General features: G+C 39.4%; 1 protein-coding gene and 1 long non-coding RNA gene across 2 annotated transcripts; one reads left to right on the plus strand and one right to left on the minus strand.

Moving 5' to 3' along the window:
* Window positions 1-127: 127 nt before the first annotated feature.
* On the plus strand, window positions 128-1,735 carry LOC135932555 (uncharacterized). The gene is made up of 3 exons (XR_010573552.1): window positions 128-468; window positions 1,167-1,350; window positions 1,615-1,735. It is a non-coding gene; the product is annotated as an uncharacterized LOC135932555 (long non-coding RNA).
* Window positions 1,736-2,447: 712 nt separating this feature from the next.
* LOC134623793 (uncharacterized) lies at window positions 2,448-13,720 on the minus strand. Its single transcript, XM_065470198.1, has 5 exons — window positions 13,684-13,720; window positions 13,310-13,377; window positions 4,362-4,416; window positions 3,971-4,252; window positions 2,448-3,478 (listed from the first exon to the last, which is right to left on the minus strand). The coding sequence occupies exons 1-5, from the start codon at window positions 13,718-13,720 to the stop codon at window positions 2,448-2,450; spliced, it is 1,473 nt and encodes a 490-aa protein (XP_065326270.1).
* Window positions 13,721-19,174: the final 5,454 nt, after the last annotated feature.

Below are 19,174 nucleotides of genomic sequence, written 5' to 3' on the forward strand. Positions count from 1 at the left end.
ACCCTTCTCATGCATGCCTCAACACCCTAGCACTTGTTTTCTGCGCACACACACACCTGACTGCAGCACTTTATATATTCACATTTCTCATGCATTCCTCAATACTCACAACTCCTCACACCACATTTTCATCAACATGGAACTGCTTACTTTCCACTCCTTTTATACCCAGCACATGGCACCTCCATCCCCACCCAACATACACACACACACTTCACTGCCAACCAACCACTATACCCAGCCTAAAACACACATACTCACTCCACTGCCATCACTGTTCAATTTCGAATATTTTTGGAAACGAATATATAGCGTTTTGGAAAAGAGCTTTTTAAATTTTAATGATCTTCTTTGGCTTAATTTTTCCAGATTCCTGCTTGCCCAGTAACTCTGATTGACTTCTCTTCAGCAAAGTCAAAAAAACGAAAGCTTGAGTGTTCCATTGATGGCTGCACAAGTACACAAAAGGTTGGGAAATCACTTCCATGCCCAAGAGTGCAGAGAGATTCAGAGACATACTGTAGGTTTTTTGAGAGTTTAAGCAAAAACTGTCCAAGGAGTGCAGCACTGATGTCTAGGGAACCTTACCACAAAGAATTTGTCCCCCAGTCTAGCATGCTTCCTAAAACTGTGCCTGAGTACAGAACACCAGAGACACTGCAGCTCCCCCCCAAAGACCTTGAAGAGCTATGCCTGGACTTCCAGCTTGAAGAGCTCACCCTGTCCCAAGTCCAGGCTGTAGAGAGGGCGACTCGAAGTCAGAGTGCAAGCAGTATTTGGTTTAGGCAAAGAGCTGGACGCGTAACTGCCTCTAAGCTGAAACAAGTTCTTAAGACCAACCCCCAGCAACCATCAAAGAGCTTGATCAAGGCCATATGCTATCCAGAGGCATATAGGTTCACCACAGCTGCTACAAGGTATTTAGGGTTTGATGTAGGGTAAGGCAGAGTTAAGATTTGGGGTATGAAACTGTCCATAACTGTAACTAAAAAAGTGTTATGAAGATGGAGGTTAGTTATAGGCTTATACGGCTAGGGTTATACAGGGTAAGAACTAAGTATAGTTTAGGGTAATGGCATATTGTATAATACATCACTTTACTGTTTTACACATCCAATACTAAGTAATAATTTCCTTTTCATGTTTGGCATGTGTACTGTTTATAGTTATGGATGCAAACATGAAGCACAAGCCAGAGGAGCATATGAGAAGCTTATGAGCCAGGAGCATGCAGGCTTCTCATGTATGGACAGCGGTCTCTGGCTGAACCCCAAGTGGCCATACATGGGGTCCTCCCCTGATGGGATAGTCACTTGTGACTGTCATGGAACTGGCATCTGCGAGATTAAGGTATTGACTCTGTTGTAGTCAAGGCCATAGGTGTGACATCTTTCCATAAGAATCAGTGAACTGAGTAAAAATGCAGGAAATACCTTTTCTAATTTCTAATCGATTGTTCAATTAAGATAAGATGAGGCTTTATTGTCTGTCTCAAATAGACATTTGTTTTGGGCAATGAGAGATTATGATAACACAGACCACACCCATCATCTTTGCTTCTTCACTGTTTCATCAGATAAATCTTGATTGTTGTTCTCATCACTGTGATTTTAGTGCCCACACTCTCAGAAAGATGCGGTCAACCTGCGCATGCGTGCTGGGGAGAAGGGCTTCTGCCTCATCAGTGACGGGGATAATGTCACACTGGACCCAACTCATGACTACTATTACCAAATTCAGGCACAGCTTCACATAGCAAATGCAGAGTACTGTGACTTTGTTGTGTGGAACCGCAATGACATATTTGTTGAAAGGATTTTGCCTGACCTTGAGTTTTGGGATGATGCGATTCCTAAAGTTGAGTGTTTTTTTAGAAACAGTATACTCCCAGAAATACTGGGACAGCAAGTTACAAACATACATGTGTAATGTGATAAAAGGACGACAACATAATGACATTTTGAATATTGTTATGACCTGATGGTAGTCATTATGAGTTCTGGCTATTGTATTTGCTCTGACGTAGCATTAGAGCACAAATTGTCATTTAATTTTATTGTACATTTAATTGTGTCATTTAAGTGTTGTGTAACACTACACAATGATTAAATGCTATTGAGGCAGCATAATAATACATTGGTGGTTTATTTACAAGATTAGACTTTTAAACAAATAAACAAAATAGATTGCAATCCATCTCACAGTATAATACTGTACAAACTGCCAGCACAATATGACAGTTGGAGAAAAATATTTCATTTGAAAACATTTACAGACTAATCAGGAGTCAGGACTTAGGTACTACTATTACTCTACCCTGTTCTACTTATCACCAGAGCCAAGCAGCAGATACTGGACACTACTCTTCCTCTCCACCCCCTTCTGTGAGCCGTGACAGTGACAAGACATTTAATTTTTTTTAACTGATTGATTACCACCCACCCCCCTTACTCCAGTGGGACAACAGACTCGGAGAGATTTGATAAGGCACAACAAATTACCCCAATCTTGTCGATCAATGCATGTGTCTCACCTGGCTTTGTGGACATGTTCTCTATTGGCATAGCCCTGCCCTGCAGAATGTGATATTTCCTCCTGACTAAACCTATGACTCGCTCAACATGGATACGCAAATTGGCTATTTTCCTTGTCTCTGCCACTTCATAGGCTGACAGCTGTTTTCTCCCTTTAGTGAATGCCGGTGTCTGTAGTGAAGCACAGTAAAACCCCACATTATCGCCAATATTGAACCCACGATCTGCAAGGACAATATCTCCAGGTAACAAGTTCTTTAGGAGGCCACTCTCTATTGTGATCTGCTTATCGCTAACTCTCCCTCCCCAGGCAGAAGATATGTAAGTGACGTAGCCTTGGGGGGCAACACCAATCAAAAATTTTACAGTGTGATGGTGCTTGTAGTTGGACCAAGTTTGAGCTTGTGCAAGAAGATTAGATGGTCTCTCAATAAAGACTTCAAAGCAATCAACAATCACAGCCACTTTACATCCAAATGCCTGTCTGAAACTCAGTGGCATCGTAGCTTGAAGAACATGTCGCTCTGGCCACTCAATTAGGAACTCTAACCTTTTATGAAGTATGTCAATTACTTTATGCCAAACTCTAGAAGCAGTGGACAGAGAAATATTGAACCTGAAAGCTAAATCTTTCAGGGGCAGATTTAGTCTCAGCCTCAGCAAAACTAGTATGAATTGTTCAAATTTGGACAACAAAGACATAGGTCCCGAGGTGATATAGGGCTCGCACAGTTCAAAAATCTGAATTAAAACTAAGAAGTTGGGGAGCCCTGTGTAGAACTTTGTCTTGTCTTCATTTTTTTCAAAAGCCTCCTGGCTGAACTGTGTGTCCAGAGCCTTGCTCCGAAGATCAACCAGCTCTGCTGTGTTCTGTCTCAAAACATCCTCCATCTTCTCGATGTCATCCATCGTCAGCTCTGTCTGGCATCCAGCAGCCGCACAGCCTGCAATATAACAGTGGGGGAGCATAATCAGCATAATAGAGGCAACCTCAATTTTTACTCATTTTCACTGTAGGAGTTTTTTAGTGGGCTATTAGAATCTGGTGTAATGTGTTTAATTCACTATGTTAATTTAATGTAATTATTTTTTTTAATCAACAAAAAAACATGTTGCGTCTAAACAAAAAATATATTTATATGTTTCTCACCACAGAAACCTTACATTACGGATATCTTTACTTATCTGTGAAAGGAGACTGTCTGGAATCTGGCAATATAAGAACCATAGCAGTGTACAAAAACCTGTGGTGTGTGCCTGACGGTAATAAGTGCCACTTTTTCTTTTTTTCTGAATAAAATGGTATGGATTTACTCTGTGATTAAAAAATCACAAACATGTAATATGTAACTTGGACCATAATCATTACAGATAATGGCATCTTTTTCTCTTTGACATGATTCTTGTTTGTTTTACATCTCAGCACAATATCTTACCTGGATAAGTGAATGTCTCATTCACACTGAAGTCTTCTGGTTGTGGATTCTCAGCTGGAAGCTGCAGTTCGGGGTTCTCCACTGTCACTAGGCTCAAATCCGGGCTCTCAGCCGTCTGTTGCATATCCAAAATCGCCTCTGCACATCGATGCTGTTCTGCCTTAAGCTTCATTCTTTTCTCTCGTTTGAGAACTGATTCCGATCTGGGTTTTCGTTCGTAGCCGAGATTGACCGTCGGAGCCCAGTCCTCCGACTCTTCGTCATCCAAAGCACTTGGGCAGCCTATAGTCCCAATCAAGTCAATATTAGACTACTAACTTAAAAGCACTAAGTAAACGAGAATTTAACGACAACCTAATGCTAATAAGTTCGTTTGCAAACATAACATTACCTCTGACGAAGTGGTCGCTGCAGACACGGGCATTGGCAGACTCTGCTCCCCCCGACTGTAAACGTAAATTTAAAATCCATTTTTTCCTACGTTTTTCGGTTAGAATTTTCCATTTTTCTCCTCTTCTTTGGGCTATTTTTGGTACCCTAAAATACCGTTTATCGGTTTCTCTGGTCGACCTACTGGAGCATCCGTAAACACAACAGGACATAGGCATTTTGCGTACTGTCTGTCTGTGATTTTGCGCATATCTTTTTCACTTCCGACTGCCAGTCAAATTTCGCGCTTTACGTCGACGTCACGTCTACGTCAAATGAAACCTAGCTATTGCATGTGAAGTAGGAGGTGCAAATTTTTTTTGCTGTTCTTTTCTAAATCCAGGCTTGATCACGTGGAAGTATTTGGAAAACCTTTATAGCCAGCAGACGACTGTTGTCTCGCAGAAAGTCAAATCAAATGTATGCAATACACAAGTAATTCACAAGAACACATTATAAAAAAAGTCCCGTTCTTACGTGAATTCTGCATCAAAACAGGGTAACAGAATTAAAACGAGTGTTTGCAGCAAATGAAAGCACAAAGCCTCACTTTATACAAGCCTGCTATTAAAGTTCTCCTCTATGCAGACGAGTTTCCTGTTTTCAAGGCACAACTTGGATCTGCTGTACAAATCTTATGGATACACACTAAATGAACAGTAGTGTGCACGACTCCAGATTCTGATCCCTCATCCTAATATGGTCCCAAATGGCTCATAAAAACCAACATAGCAATAAAGCAAATGTTATGGCTTCTAAATACAAAGTCATAAACCAATGACTGACATGGGTTTTATCATAAGGGTGATAAATATACAACATGTGTTTTTAAGACTAAAAGTATAATACAGATTTTTAGTCTGAGAGATTTGATGTTCATTTACCTGCAGGTGCACTATACGTGACTGCTCTGTGGTTTTCCACAACGTTTTGCAAATAACTATTTAATACAGGAAGTAGGTGAACTAAAACAAGTCATCTTTCTTTGTGAGAGGACAATATTAATGAAACAAACCTCAATGACATCATAGAAATCCCTAAAGATGCTCCTGCTGCTTCTCTTCCTCCTCATCCTAAGCTTCCTTCTTCTTGTCCTCGACTTCCATCCAATTGTAATTAAATCTAATTGTGTTTCTCCCTCCTCTTCCTCATTTTGTTGGAGCAGAACAGAACAGAATTAGTGAATCTGAATTAATTTGTGCAAACGAGAAAAATCAGCTTTTTGGTCAGAGGTGCTCTTGTGATTTAAGCTGGATAGAGTAGATTTATGTGTTGATGCTACCTGCTTCAGTTCTGGCTGAGTGATATTTACACCCTGGCTGGATTACAAACTTTAACCACGTGCTGAACTTTGGCCCAGTGTTGATACCTCTTGTTAGCAATGTTCCCTCTAAGCTGCGCACGTGCGCAATTGCGCACTGCTGGCACGGTCTCTGTGCACAGAAAATCTGCATTGAAAAAATCTGCATAAAAAAAATCTAACGTGAATTGAAATTAAAATTAATACTTCAACAATCCTATTTTGCAGTGTTAGTCAGTGAGTGACTGGCTGCTCCCATATGGGATTAGGACGATGCCACCTTATCTCATTGTCCAGCCAATAATGCGTATATAAGCAGCCAATCAACTTCATTGACAGGCTATGACAGCGTCTTTATGTGCCAACACCAGTGTTTTAGCTGGCAAAGCGGCGTGGCTGATGTCGAGTGAAGCCACGTTAATGACAACGTGTACAACCATTGGAGATGTGAGCAGGACAGACGGAACAATTGATGGAAAAAGTGTGGACTTTATACCAGTTTTTAAATTTTTTAAAAAACTTTATACCAGTTTTTTTAGTATAATGACCTCTTCTTGGCTTAATGTATGATGGTGGATAAATGAACTGTACAAAGAAAATTTTACTATATTACAAAAGGACATCCATCTGGGTAACATCAATGGCCGGAGCATAACTTGTCGACTAGTCCGAAAATAAGTTATACAGGAACAGTCACACCTTCTCATGTGTCACATTTCTATTCATTCAAAACACTTATGCATTGCTGTATTTTATACAGCTCTTACAGAATTCAGTACACTGTAAAAACGATAACTAGTAATTGTTGATTTCATTAAATTTTTTAAATTAAATTGACTTAGAAATAAAACTTTCCATTTACAACCTAAAAAAGCTTGTCTACCCAACAAATTTCTTTCATTGTGGTCCTAACTAAGATTTTCTAGACAGCATAACAAAGATTATCAACTTTTGAGCAGAGTTTTTGAGTCAAGTTGGGAATCAGTGGGAAACCGCGTAGATGACTAGCACATGTGGTCTGAACAAGTTTGAACTAGACCAAACGGACTTTCAACTGAGCCTGAGCAGACTTGAGCTGTGTGATAGTGGTTTACCATTTGTTCTGGACTAAGAACCTGCTAAGAAAATTTGAACCATCGTGGCCAGAGTTGGATGAAAATTGCAATTTTTCGACCATTGAGGATTTTCTCTTCTGCAGTTGGAGTGTATAATCTTTTTGGACAGGTGCGTGAGCTGCCGACTATTACTGTCATGATCCTGGGTCTGTTTGACCCAGCGTTTTGTGTTTTTCTATTTAGTGTGATTTTGGTTCTGTTCTTCCTCTGTTTTGTGTTACTATGTTCGGCCCGTGTGTGTCCTTGTATGTGTAGTTCCTGTTTTATTGTGAAGGTCTGTGTCTTATGTCAGTGTGTTCTGTTTACGTTTCCCCTGCCTCGTCAGTTGTGATGTCTTCCAGGTGTGTTCCCCTCCTGTTTCCCTTCCCCCGATTCCTGGCGTGTGTATTTATAGTGTGTGTTACCTCGTCCTCATTGCTGGTTCGTCTGTGTTCTTCCCCTCTGTCGTTCTGTGTATTTTTCTCCGTGCTCCTGGTCTTTCTCCCTGCAAGGTACCCTCGTTCGTGTTCAGGTTTTGTGTTAGTTTTAGTTTTCCCAGTTTAGTGTATTACCTGTTATTTTCCTCGCCCCCTTTCTGTTATGTTGTATCCCACTACTGGTTAATAAAGCTCAGCGTTCGTCGCGCCGCTGTGTCGTAATCGGGCTACAAGCAACCTCTGAATTTGGGCATCCCTAACATTTCCAGCCTTCACCTACTTCACCTACTAAGGTTTTAGCTCAGAGTAGCGGCCCAGCGCAAAAAGTAATGTTTAATGTTAAACACTCTGATATTTAGACAGACACCCATATGGAAAAGAAATAGAAAAAACTTAGAAAAGACTTGCATCAGCTTTAGTTTGCTTCATATATAGGGAATCATATAAGGCTTATATGACATACTCATGAAAGTGGCCACTTTCGGATTACTTTCATACATGATAATAAAGAGGATCACATAAGTATCATGTTAAAACTAAGTATGAGTTATATAAGGAAAGTACATGTCAAAGTATGTTTTCTATAGATGTTCCATTTAATTTTTGCAGTTTTTTTAGTACATATTTGTCATAAAGACATATGCTTTACATATATGAACAAAATCTGTTTTTTTATATGTAAAGTAAATGTAGTTTGCAGGGCAATAATCTTTTTTTTTTTTACATGCTTTTTATACATATGTTCTAGGAATATGTTAGATTACATATGTCTTCTCTTTATGTTCAGGCAATACATTTTTATAGTAAACTATGGTTTTGGTTTTTTTTACATTTTTCTTCTAAGAATTCTTAAATCTCAGCTCATAAAAAGCCTATTACTTAATTATTCATTTTATACAAATTGACATTACTAGAAAAAAAATCTATCGCACAATCTATCAGAAAACAACAGTATCATTTGCCCCTGGTTGACCAACATCAGTTAAAAACTAGCAATGCAAAGCCAACATAACTTTCTTTGACATTGACAGGTCGGCAGTCAATGTATTGTAATACTGAAGAAAAAAAACAAACAAAAAAAAACTATCTTTAATAGATAAAACATGAATTGGCATTATAATAACAAAAACATGCCAAACGAGACATTGAAAGTCAAGTTATGGGGATGCTGTGACAGAGACATTTTTATTTTTGGCCCGGAGTTCTGTCATCTTGGCATTGATTGTAGTACCAATCCTGGAAGGATGGGTCCCAGGCCACTTCTCAAGGTGAAGATCAGAATGTCAGTTCAGGAAAGATGCCCTGGTCAGGATATAATTTGCAACTTCCAAAAGAGCATGCAGACTATTGTAATTTTCAACAGTTTGACTGTAAGTGACAGGAGCAAACATATTGGCAGTCTGGGAAAACCCCTTCATAATGAAAATGATTTTAATCTTTTATACATGATTGCATTTGTGCTTATTAAAGGAGCTGTGGCTCCTGGTCAAGTGAGGGTCAGAAATTCTTGGCAGACGTTATGATCAGCCAATACATGGTGAGGATGACAGGGGCTCTGAAAAGGAATTGCAATACACCTGCTTACATGACATATTTCTCAAGTTATGTTATCATCCTTTATTACTTAGATTCTTTAGAGTTAAGTTTTAAGAGTTAAGTAGTCTAGTTCATATTTTTAGAAGCATCATTTGAGTGTGACATTTAGTCTAGAAATTACACATAATGTTTCAGCTGTGTATGTGCAGGGGCCTTCTGTCTCAGGATGTCTGTAGGTGTGAGGTACAGAAGGGGTCATGACACCATACACACAGCACACACACATACACATACACCCACATACAAACACAGTAGTGGAATCATTTTAGTAGGTTAGAAGTTGAGATGTGTTTTTGCTGTAACCACAAGTGTGCCGAGGCTGTCAGTTGAAACAGGAAGACGCTAAATAGGTCATCAAGATAAGAGCGAGCTTGTGGGCACAATACCTGGATGGAAACGAGACAATGTTCTTTTAAACTGTGTCAAAAGTTAACTGAACAGTTGTGGTTTTGGATTGACATATGCTGTATTGAATCTGCCTGGCAACAGGAAGGGGGGGCTGTACCATTTCACCCCTATAAAGCCTTTGTCTTCTTATTGTCAGATAGTTCAATGCTGAATCTGCTCAGTGTTGAACTCCATGCATGTAACAAATAAATCTTCGTCTAATTCCACCCGGCAGGATCAGTGGTCATTATTTTGGTCTTCCTCCTCAATTTCTGAACCCTTAACAGTTGCATCTATATAAGTACAAAAATGCATGGGGGGGATGATAAGAACAGAATTAGTAGTGTAAAAGAACCCAATGATCTTAACCAATAGTGCAATGATCCTGCTTTAATCAGTCTTAATATCTAATGGTGCCAGCTTTAAAATTTGCAGGCGATGGATGGAGAGGTTCACTACATTGACTACGTTTACATACAGCCAACAATTAAGGTTATGGTCGAGTTAGGCTCACTATTCAGGTTTCTGAAACATTCGGAATAACTCATTCACATGCATGAGACGAGAGAGTTGCAGAGAGCCAGACGGCACATACACAAAGTGCCTCTACTCAAAAGACCAGGATTCCGTGGGAATAGAACATGTGCAAAACACAAATCCATTTTGATTTTGATGGCAATATGCTGATAGAGGTTTTACATGACCAAATATTTTGGTGAGAAAAGGGTAACTCCAAGACTTATATTCGGATTTTTAAAACTCAAATGTTAGCATATTTGGGTTTCTGCCGGTATTTTAATGCCATGTGTGACCGGGTTATTGCTAACATTACAGTTTTGAATGGGTTATCGGCTGCATGTAAACGCAGTCACTGAAATACATCAAATGCAAGAATATTCAGAATGCGAAATACTTATCTACCATCATTTGTTACTTTGAAGTTGGACAAACAAAATGCACCATAAAGGAAATGAAACACCAGAGAAATCTAAGGCCTACAATAGTATGTCATGAAAATAATGAAAATCTGGATATAACTAAAAAAAGATCAACTAGAGTCCTCTATTTGGTGGAGGCCTTTCTTCATCAACAATAATATATGCATAAATGTTAAGAAGATATTCTTCATACGTGTGGCCCTTCTTTTTCATTGGTCCTTTGTTATCTTTAAATGACAGAAGTGTGGACAACTGTGAAAACATGCCATAAAAAGCTAAAAACTTACTGTAGATGGCATCCAATTTATTTTTGTCGAGCGGGAAACGTGCATCTCCTCTGCCTCGTTTTCCCCCTCGAAGATTGCTCACTAGAAGTATTTCCACCGGAAGACTGCTGTGAGCAGATGCCTCACAAAGGTTGTAGCTGAATTTGCATTAGTAGCATAGGCCCAGGCCAGTTTCTCTACCATGACTCCAGTCCCAGGATGAATCTCCACCTGTTCCAACAAAAAGACATTTTGATCAATGTAAGAGACTTAAAGAACAACTACTGTACATACCTTTCCAGACTTAAAACTCTGTTTCTCGTCGTGTTTTGAAGGCAGTGACATTTATGTATATTCCCGGAGCTGTCGTTCACCTGCAATGTCCTGATGCTAAGCTACTGCATTTCAAAACTTTTTTTCTGCATCACTTGTTACTCGCATAGCCATTCCCATGCAAAAGTGAAGCTTTTGTAGAAAAATTATAGTTTGCCTCTGCTCCACCAGGGGCTGGCTCTAAAACAGAGTCAATCCCCATAGACTCCTTTGGTAAGAAGGGACACTTCACAGCACAAACACAGTCAATGAATTTAACACTTGAATTAGATCTGTCATACTTATAAGTAGAGTACCAATTTAAAAGTTTGGACATATTTCCCCATTAAATCTAATAGGAAAGTCTGTCCAAACTTTTACTGGTACTGTGTTCAAGGTTGTAACTAGAAAGACAGTAGATCCAATTTATACACTTCATCCATTTATTCTTTAAAATTCCATTACCTTTGATGACTGGGATTCCTTTGTTGATAGAATGACAGATGCTGGTGTTGAGAAGGATGAAGTAGATTTGGGAGGGGGCAGCAGCGAACCATCTGATGATGAACCAGGCGTGGACTGCGGAGAAATCTGGGGAAGCTCCAAACTGGATCTCTTCAGCCAAGAGGTTCAGCCAAATTAATCACCTTTTTCATTGAAGGCAGTGAATGACTGTACATTGCAAGGAATTCCTGTGCAGGGTCTTTCTTTGAAGGAGCCTTTGACTTCTGGACATGAAAAAAGATAGCGAGAGAGAAGAGGAATTGACATAAAAAATTCAAAGCTGCAATTAAAAGTTATGAATCTAAGGTGTAAAGACAACAGATTCAATAGCTGTGCCCCAAAGTGTAGGCTGCATACTTCAAAGAGCTGATTTCCTAGCCACATACAGTACCAGTCAAAAGTTTGTACACATGTTACAATTAAATATAATGGGAAAGTGTGTCCAAACTTTTAACTGGTACTGCACATCACAGAACTGTAACTAGGCATGTTCCAAAGATTGGGCTCATTTGAATACAGTAACAACATACAGTAACATTCTTCAATTTAGGAGGCTACAAGTGATTTTTTTCCTTTAACAAATCCTGACAATCATTGTATACAAATGACCTTTGTGTGCAGTAGAATAGGGGGACCCCTGGTGGAGTTCCTTTTCTTAAATGTAAATACGTTTCAGTTTTAAAATTATATCTGATCTGAAAAAGGTAAAAATCAGTAAAATATATTTTTTTAGGGAAAGAGAAGTACTACAGTCATTGCTTGGTGACAGAAATGGTGTGTAACATAATAGAAAGACGGTGAGGATGTTCAGACATAACCAAGAAATGCTACTTGCAGGCTACACTGTCCCGTTTCATATGGCTGTAGCCTGCATAGACTCCATCCAATGGTAGAAGTACAAATACAATGGTGTCAACCACTTAAAGGAGCCATCACCTAAAATGTTTCCTTTTCCACATGAAAACATGTATATAATGGTTTCCTAATGATTGGCACTGGCCCAGAAGCCAATATTTAAAGATGGAGTGTTTAGATAACATGTAAAACACAGATACTACAAAACGGTTCCAAGTGAAATGTCACCTTGAGTTGCAATGGCTGCGACAGAATTTGAGTCTCATTTAGATCGGAGTCATCAGAATCATCCTGATAGTTTTCAGGATGGACAGATACCCTCTTGGTGAGGTCCGCTGGTTCATTTTCCTTCAGCAGTGCATTAATTTTCCGAGCTGCCTCAAAACGAGTAGTGAGAGCACAAAGGAGGAAACAAAAAGACATTACAACAATCCACAGGTGTTTTTGTTTTTTTTAATCACCAGACTATGTTGTGTTTTCAGGTAATTGCACAGATGAATGTTATTTTTTACTCCTGACTAAAAACGCAACTGAACACTGGAATGGTTCTTCTACCTGTGTGAAAGAGAGAGCTAACAAAGAAAAGAGAACATTTGTATATGGGATAGAGAAAGAGAAGAAGACTGCAGTATCAGTGCCTAGTTTTGTGTTGAGTTGTGATTCACATAGTGTAGTTAGCAAAAAAACAAGCAATTCCTATTTCACAGAATTTCCATCCATGTGAAACATAAAATATACAACTATTCAACATCTAAAAGCAACCATCTCATTAGTCAGGGGTTAGGGTTAAAAGGAGTAGGAGCCACGTTTAGGAGATTTACTGTGTTAATATGTAAACCTTTACTTAGAGCAGAGTAAAGACGAGTGATGAAATACAAAACTGTTGCGACTTTTTAAGATTAACTAAGCATCATGTATATTAAGTAAACATGTAGTACAGTCTTCAGCTCCCTGGCAAAATGAAGTAAGCACATGACTTGAAAAAGGGAATTCAGTTTTTCTTTAGAGAACTATTTTCAAGTAGAGAAGGACATTCTACATTTCAAATCATACTAACAATTATTTACCACAGAAAAAAACAACAGTGCCCCTGTAGTGTGGCCACCCTCCTCGCTGTTTCTTCCCATGTCGCCATTCAATAACGGCCGAGTAAGTGGAAATGGGATTCCCATGCTGGTCCATCTTGGAGTCATCATACCCCATTATGTTAACAGTTTTTACTTCACTAAGCTTTCCATAGTCCTCCCCTTCACTCCACTGCACCACTGCAAACTTCCTCTCCTTGTGTTCTGTAGTAAATTAAGGGGGGAGGAAAAAAAGAATTGTTATTTCCTAGCTAGAATGCTACTGGCTATATGCTAATAAAGGCTGTTTCTTATCAATAAATATTCTATTTGACATGGTTTCTATAGGCATACGTTTCCCGTTTGAACCATTTTAATGCCACCAAGTGCTATGTCGTATGCACAATTCTCTGAAGAGAGCATTTCCACGCTGGTCACTGTTTCTATGTGACCCGTAAAGCATCAAACCACTTTTAGCAAGCCATTAGCTTAAGCTAAATCATTCAAATTAAAAAAAAAAAGGCGACTTACCTCTGATATTAGTTTTATTCGTCTCTGTAGTCTCCATCTTTGCAAGACACACTTTATTAGACTGATTTCCCACTTGTTGTTAAATTACGTAATGAAGCCGTTACCTGATGAGGACCGTGTGAGGTCTTGCGGTGATAGCATGGCCCGCCCTACTTTGCCTTTGATTGGTGTATCCTCATATTTGACCTTATACTTAACCAATCATGGCAGTCACAGCTGAAAACAAAGTTTTGAGTTCATGCTCTACGTCAGTATTTTCTCTATTTGGCGGTAGAATCTGTTTTTCACAGATTATAGACTATACTGACATTCCAACTGAGTTTTGTAACTTAAGAGACAGCAATGCCGAAAAGAAAACATTTTAGATCTGACACAAGTGAAATAGACTGGATGCGGAAAAGGTTCCTTCACGTACTTGGACCAGATGGAAAAAACGGTAAATGCATAAATGCACCTTTGCCAATAAGTTAATACAGTTGTCAGTTTCTGTCATTATTATGAAAGCTACAAGAATTTACCGGCTATTGTTTTTGGCGGTTTTTTTAGAAAAATCGACAGAGCTTTGACTGACATCGGACAGCACACCACACAACAACACGTAAGTGAATGTATATCGTTAATGTCTTATCAGCTACCATAGTAGCACTTGATTAAAAGTGTTTGGGTTTTAATACTTCGGTTAAGTGGAAGATTTCAGTTCACTTATTGTGTTTGCCAAATGACTGATGAATTCTGTTTAGGTTAGTTATGATAAGTAAATGCGAAGTATTTGAGAATCTAGACTATATTCATAATGTTTCTGCAGTGAAAGTAATCTGAAGTGCTACTTGAAGTGCTAAAAAATTCAGGTTTTTACTTAAAAGCCAACCTCTTTCATTGCATTTATTTAAAGGTCAATAAAAACATTAAGAATAATAACAATGATAATAATAACAACATGGAAATGGAAAATTTCATCCCGACTGTTTTCAGGGGAGCTGTGCTAAATGTATCATTTCAAGTACAATGGTGAAGATGACAGACAGAGAGAAAGAACTTTCACAGTTCCAATGGTAAATAAAAATACATTATTATAGTCTCTCTCTCTCTCTCTCTCTCTCTTTCTCTCTCCTTTTAAAAGCAACATACAGAAAAAAGGCCACAATAAAGCATTACTTTCATTCTTATGTTATCCTTTGCACACCAAGTCTCTTCTACGCTACTCCATCACATTGTAAAAGTGAAATGTACAGCTCACCATTAAGCTGTTTAAATATGTCAGTGACAGACTCACTGCTTGTTTTGGACTATATCATTGGGATATTTAATTCATTTATCTATTCAATATTCAATACTTGGGTTGTATTCCTCACAGGAAAGTGAAGATGCTGCCCAAAGAGATGAGCAGATACCAGAACCACAAACGGTTTCACTGGTAAGAAACAAATGCAAGATGTGCTCCCCTTCCATGGCTCTCTTTTCTTTAAAGAGTAGTTAATTTGTATACTTCTCAGGGAAACAATGAAGATGCCACCCAAAGACAGGAGGAAAGAATAGAAATGGTCACAATGGTACAGGTAAGACTTTCGGTTAATTGCATTTTTAACTATGACAAACGTCGCTATGACTGCTGTTTGTTTTGCAAAAAAACAAGGCTACATATGAAAACAAGTGAAACCTGCTCAAATATAACACAATTCTTTTTCAACCATTCAGGAGAATGCCCCTGAAACAGGAGTTGATGTGAACTGCTCCAGTGGACTAACAGAAAATCAAGGCATCATCTCAATCCTCTCCTTTGCTTTGAGACACAACACTACAGGTGTATTAATGGAGGACTTGCTGAAACTGCTCAAGTTACATTCTGCTGGGACTACTGTAGTTCCATCAAGCTGGTATATTCTGGAGAAACCCTTTGCTGTAATTACAAACCAGTTTAAACGACATCATTACTGTAGAGTTTGTACTAAGTACATTGGGTGTTCACAATCTTTGGAAGAAACACTTAAATGTGTGTCATGTTCTTCATTCACAACAGTGAAAGCCAGTTTAGAGGAAGATAACTTCTTTATTAGTATATCATTAAAAGATCAGCTAAAAGACTTTCTTGAGAACCACAATGTGCATGATCTATGTTTCAGAGGTGATCCCAGTGGTAGCCGTGTAATAAGTGAAGGCAGCTTGTATCAGACCTTAAAGTCTAAATGTAAAGATGATTTTCTGTCCCTCACTTTTAATTGTAATGGTGTACCAGTTTTTCAGTCTTCCAAATTTAGTATTTGGCCAATATTGTGTTGCATTAATGAGATACCACCGGAGAGTAGAGACAAACATGTACTTCTATGTGCTTTATGGTTTGGATCCAAAAAGCCAGACGTGTCCTGCTTCTTTAAACCATTTGTCGAGGAGTGTGCAAATCTTTCTCAAGTTGGTTTTGAGTGGCAGCATCCTAACAATCAGGCACAGAGACACATAAAAGTACACAGTCTAAGGAGCTTGGAAAGAAAAGCGTCTGGACTTCTTAAAGTTGCTTGAAGACGTTTCACCTCTCATCCGAGAAGCTTCTTCAGTTCTAAGGTCAAATGGCCGAGAGTCCCAGATTTAAACCCAGTGGGAGTATCCCCCCAAAGAGGGACAAAGGACCCCCTGGTGATCCTCTAATCACATGAGCCAAGGTGTGAAAGCGGGTGTGGGACCTAATCAGCCAGGGTTTCGGGTGAGCTCATTGTTAAACCTGGCCCCACCCTATCATGTGATTTCCTGAGGTCAGATGGCCCAGAATGTGAGTGGGCGTTAAGGCGTCTGGGAAGGGATCTCAAAACTGGATTATAGATGGCAGACCATTGGTGTCGTAAACCACCGCCTCTGTTCAAAGATGGTCGCTCACAGTGGACATAGATGGCCTCTTTCACTCCTCTTTCAAACCATCTGTCCTCTCTGTCCAAAATGTGAACATTGGCATCCTCGAAAGAGTGACCTTTATCCTTAAGATGCAGATGGACTGCTGAGTCTTGTCCTGTGGAGGTGGCTCTTCTATGTTGTGCCATGCGCTTGTGAAGTGGCTGTTTGGTCTCTCCAATGTAGAGGTCTGGGCATTCCTCGCTGCACTGTACAGCATACACCACGTTGTTAAGTCTGTGTTTTGGAGTTTTGTCTTTCGGGTGAACCAGTTTCTGTCTGAGTGTGTTGCTGGGTCTGAAGTACACTGGGATGTCGTGCTTGGAGAAAACTCTCCTGAGTTTCTCTGATACACCGGCTACATAGGGGATGACAACGTTGTTGTGTCTGTCTTTCTTATCCTCCCTTGCTGGTGTCTGATCTTCTTTTCTGTGCATCTTTGCTGACTTCATGAACGCCCAGTTGGGATAACCGCATGTTTTGAGTGCTTCCTTTACATGTGTGTGTTCCTTCTTTTTCCCTTCAGGCTTAGAGGGAACATGTTCTGCCCGGTGGTGTAGGGTCCTGATTACTCCAAGTTTGTGTTCCAGAGGGTGATGGGAGTCAAAGAGGAGGTACTGGTCCGTGTGTGTGGGCTTCCGGTAAACTTCAATGTTGAGGTTGCCGTTTTCTTCAATGTGCACAGCGCAGTCCAGGAAGGGCAAACAGTTATCCTTTGTGTCTTCCCTGGTGAACTTGATGTTTTTATCCACGGCGTTAATGTGCGCAGTGAAGGATTCCACTTCTTGTGTTTTGATTTTGACCCAGGTGTCGTCTACATATCTGTACCAGTGGCTGGGTACTCTCCCTTTAAAAGAGCCAAGAGCCTTTCTTTCCACTTCCTCCATGTAAAGGTTGGCTACAATAGGTGACACGGGGGAGCCCATGGCACAGCCATGTTTTTGTCTGTAGAAACCCTCGTTGTACTTGAAATATGTAGTGGTGAGGCAGAGGTCTAACAGTGTGCAAATCTGATCGGGTGTGAAGTTGGTCCTGTCCTCCAAGGAGTTGTCTTCTTGTAATCGTTTTCTGACAGTCTCCACTGCCTCTGTGGTGGGTATGCAAGTGAAGAGGGAGACTACATCAAAGGACACCATGGTTTCATCTGGATCCAGGGTAAGTTTCTGGACCTTGTCGGTGAAGTCGGTGGAGTTCTTGATGTGGTGTGGGGTGTTCCCCACCAGAGGTGCAAGGATGGTAGCAAGGTGTTTCGCAATGTTATAAGTGGCTGAGTTTATGCTACTGACTATGGGTCTGAGAGGGACACCTTCCTTGTGGATCTTAGGAAGTCCATAAATGCAGGGTATGGCATCCCCTGGATAAAGGCGGTGATATGTGAGGCGGTCGATGATTTTGTCCCTTTCAAGGTCTTGAAGGCAAGCTATAACTTTCTTTTTGTAGCTGCTTGTGGGGTCTCGCTTTAAGGCTTCGTAGGTATTGTTGTCACTGAGGAGAGTAGTGATCTTTTGTGTGGTAATCCGTTGTGTTTAGGACTACGGTGCACCTTCCCTTATCCGCTGGTAATATAAATATAATCATCATCATTTATGTATTTCAATGTAATTCCGTCAGGCTAGTGGTATGGTGTTTAAATGGTCCTTAAAGCACTGTCATAATGAATTTGGGTCATGTAAAAAGACAAAAATATATTTGTATTTTATCTACATCTTTGTGTAATCTGCTGATTCTGCGCAAAATTAAAAAATATTTCTACAGTATGAATATTCTTTTCCATCTTTTCTGTCTATATAGAATACATTCAGGATGGATTTTGATTTTTACTGTGTTGATTTAATTATTTGTCAAACTTACTGGAGAAGTTTGTTCTTTAAATGTCACAATGCAATAACGGGAAAAAACATTATTTGAAAGTCAGGAATAGGATGCCTAGTTTTGCAAAAATGCTAAACAAAGAAATAAATAAACTTTACACAAATTAATGAAAAGCATTTTTATCAACCCCAGACGGAAATTCTAATGTTGTAGTAGGGTTTTATTTAATCACATGTTCAAAGCAAAATTTGTGGCTTTCCCTCACATCTTATTGTCATTCAATGTTAATTGTTATTTCCTATTTGTGACAACACAAGTAAATCTTTTGTTCTCTATAAAAAAAACTTACACAATTTTAGTTAGTTAGTTTAGTTAGTTTTAATTTCACTCTTGATTGTCGAACTTATATTAGTATGATATTACATTTTTCTTCTTATGATAATATATGTCAGGTTAATGTCATACATTGTTTTAGTAAGTAAACACCGTCACTCTCCGTCAATGGTTTGATTGGAATGTTTCCGGATTTTTTTTTTTTTTCTTCTCGTTTTTTGTTCTCTTTTTTCCCCCTCTTGTTTTTATGCTGCTCACCCTTGTCCTTGGTTTCTTTCTTTCTTTTTACTTTCTTTCACTGCTTCGATCACCTGCTTCCACACTCATCCACAAACAACATCCTTTATTTGGACACATACGCACAGCACGATCACGCACAGCCATGCGCTCAACGGCAGCACATTTACATCAGACAGCGCACACAGTCGTATAGGATACACACACTTAAACCAAGCGTACTCATATTAGT

The sequence above is a fragment of the Pelmatolapia mariae genome, linkage group LG3_W, assembly GCF_036321145.2.
Source record: "Pelmatolapia mariae isolate MD_Pm_ZW linkage group LG3_W, Pm_UMD_F_2, whole genome shotgun sequence".
Lineage (NCBI taxonomy): Eukaryota > Metazoa > Chordata > Actinopteri > Cichliformes > Cichlidae > Pelmatolapia > Pelmatolapia mariae.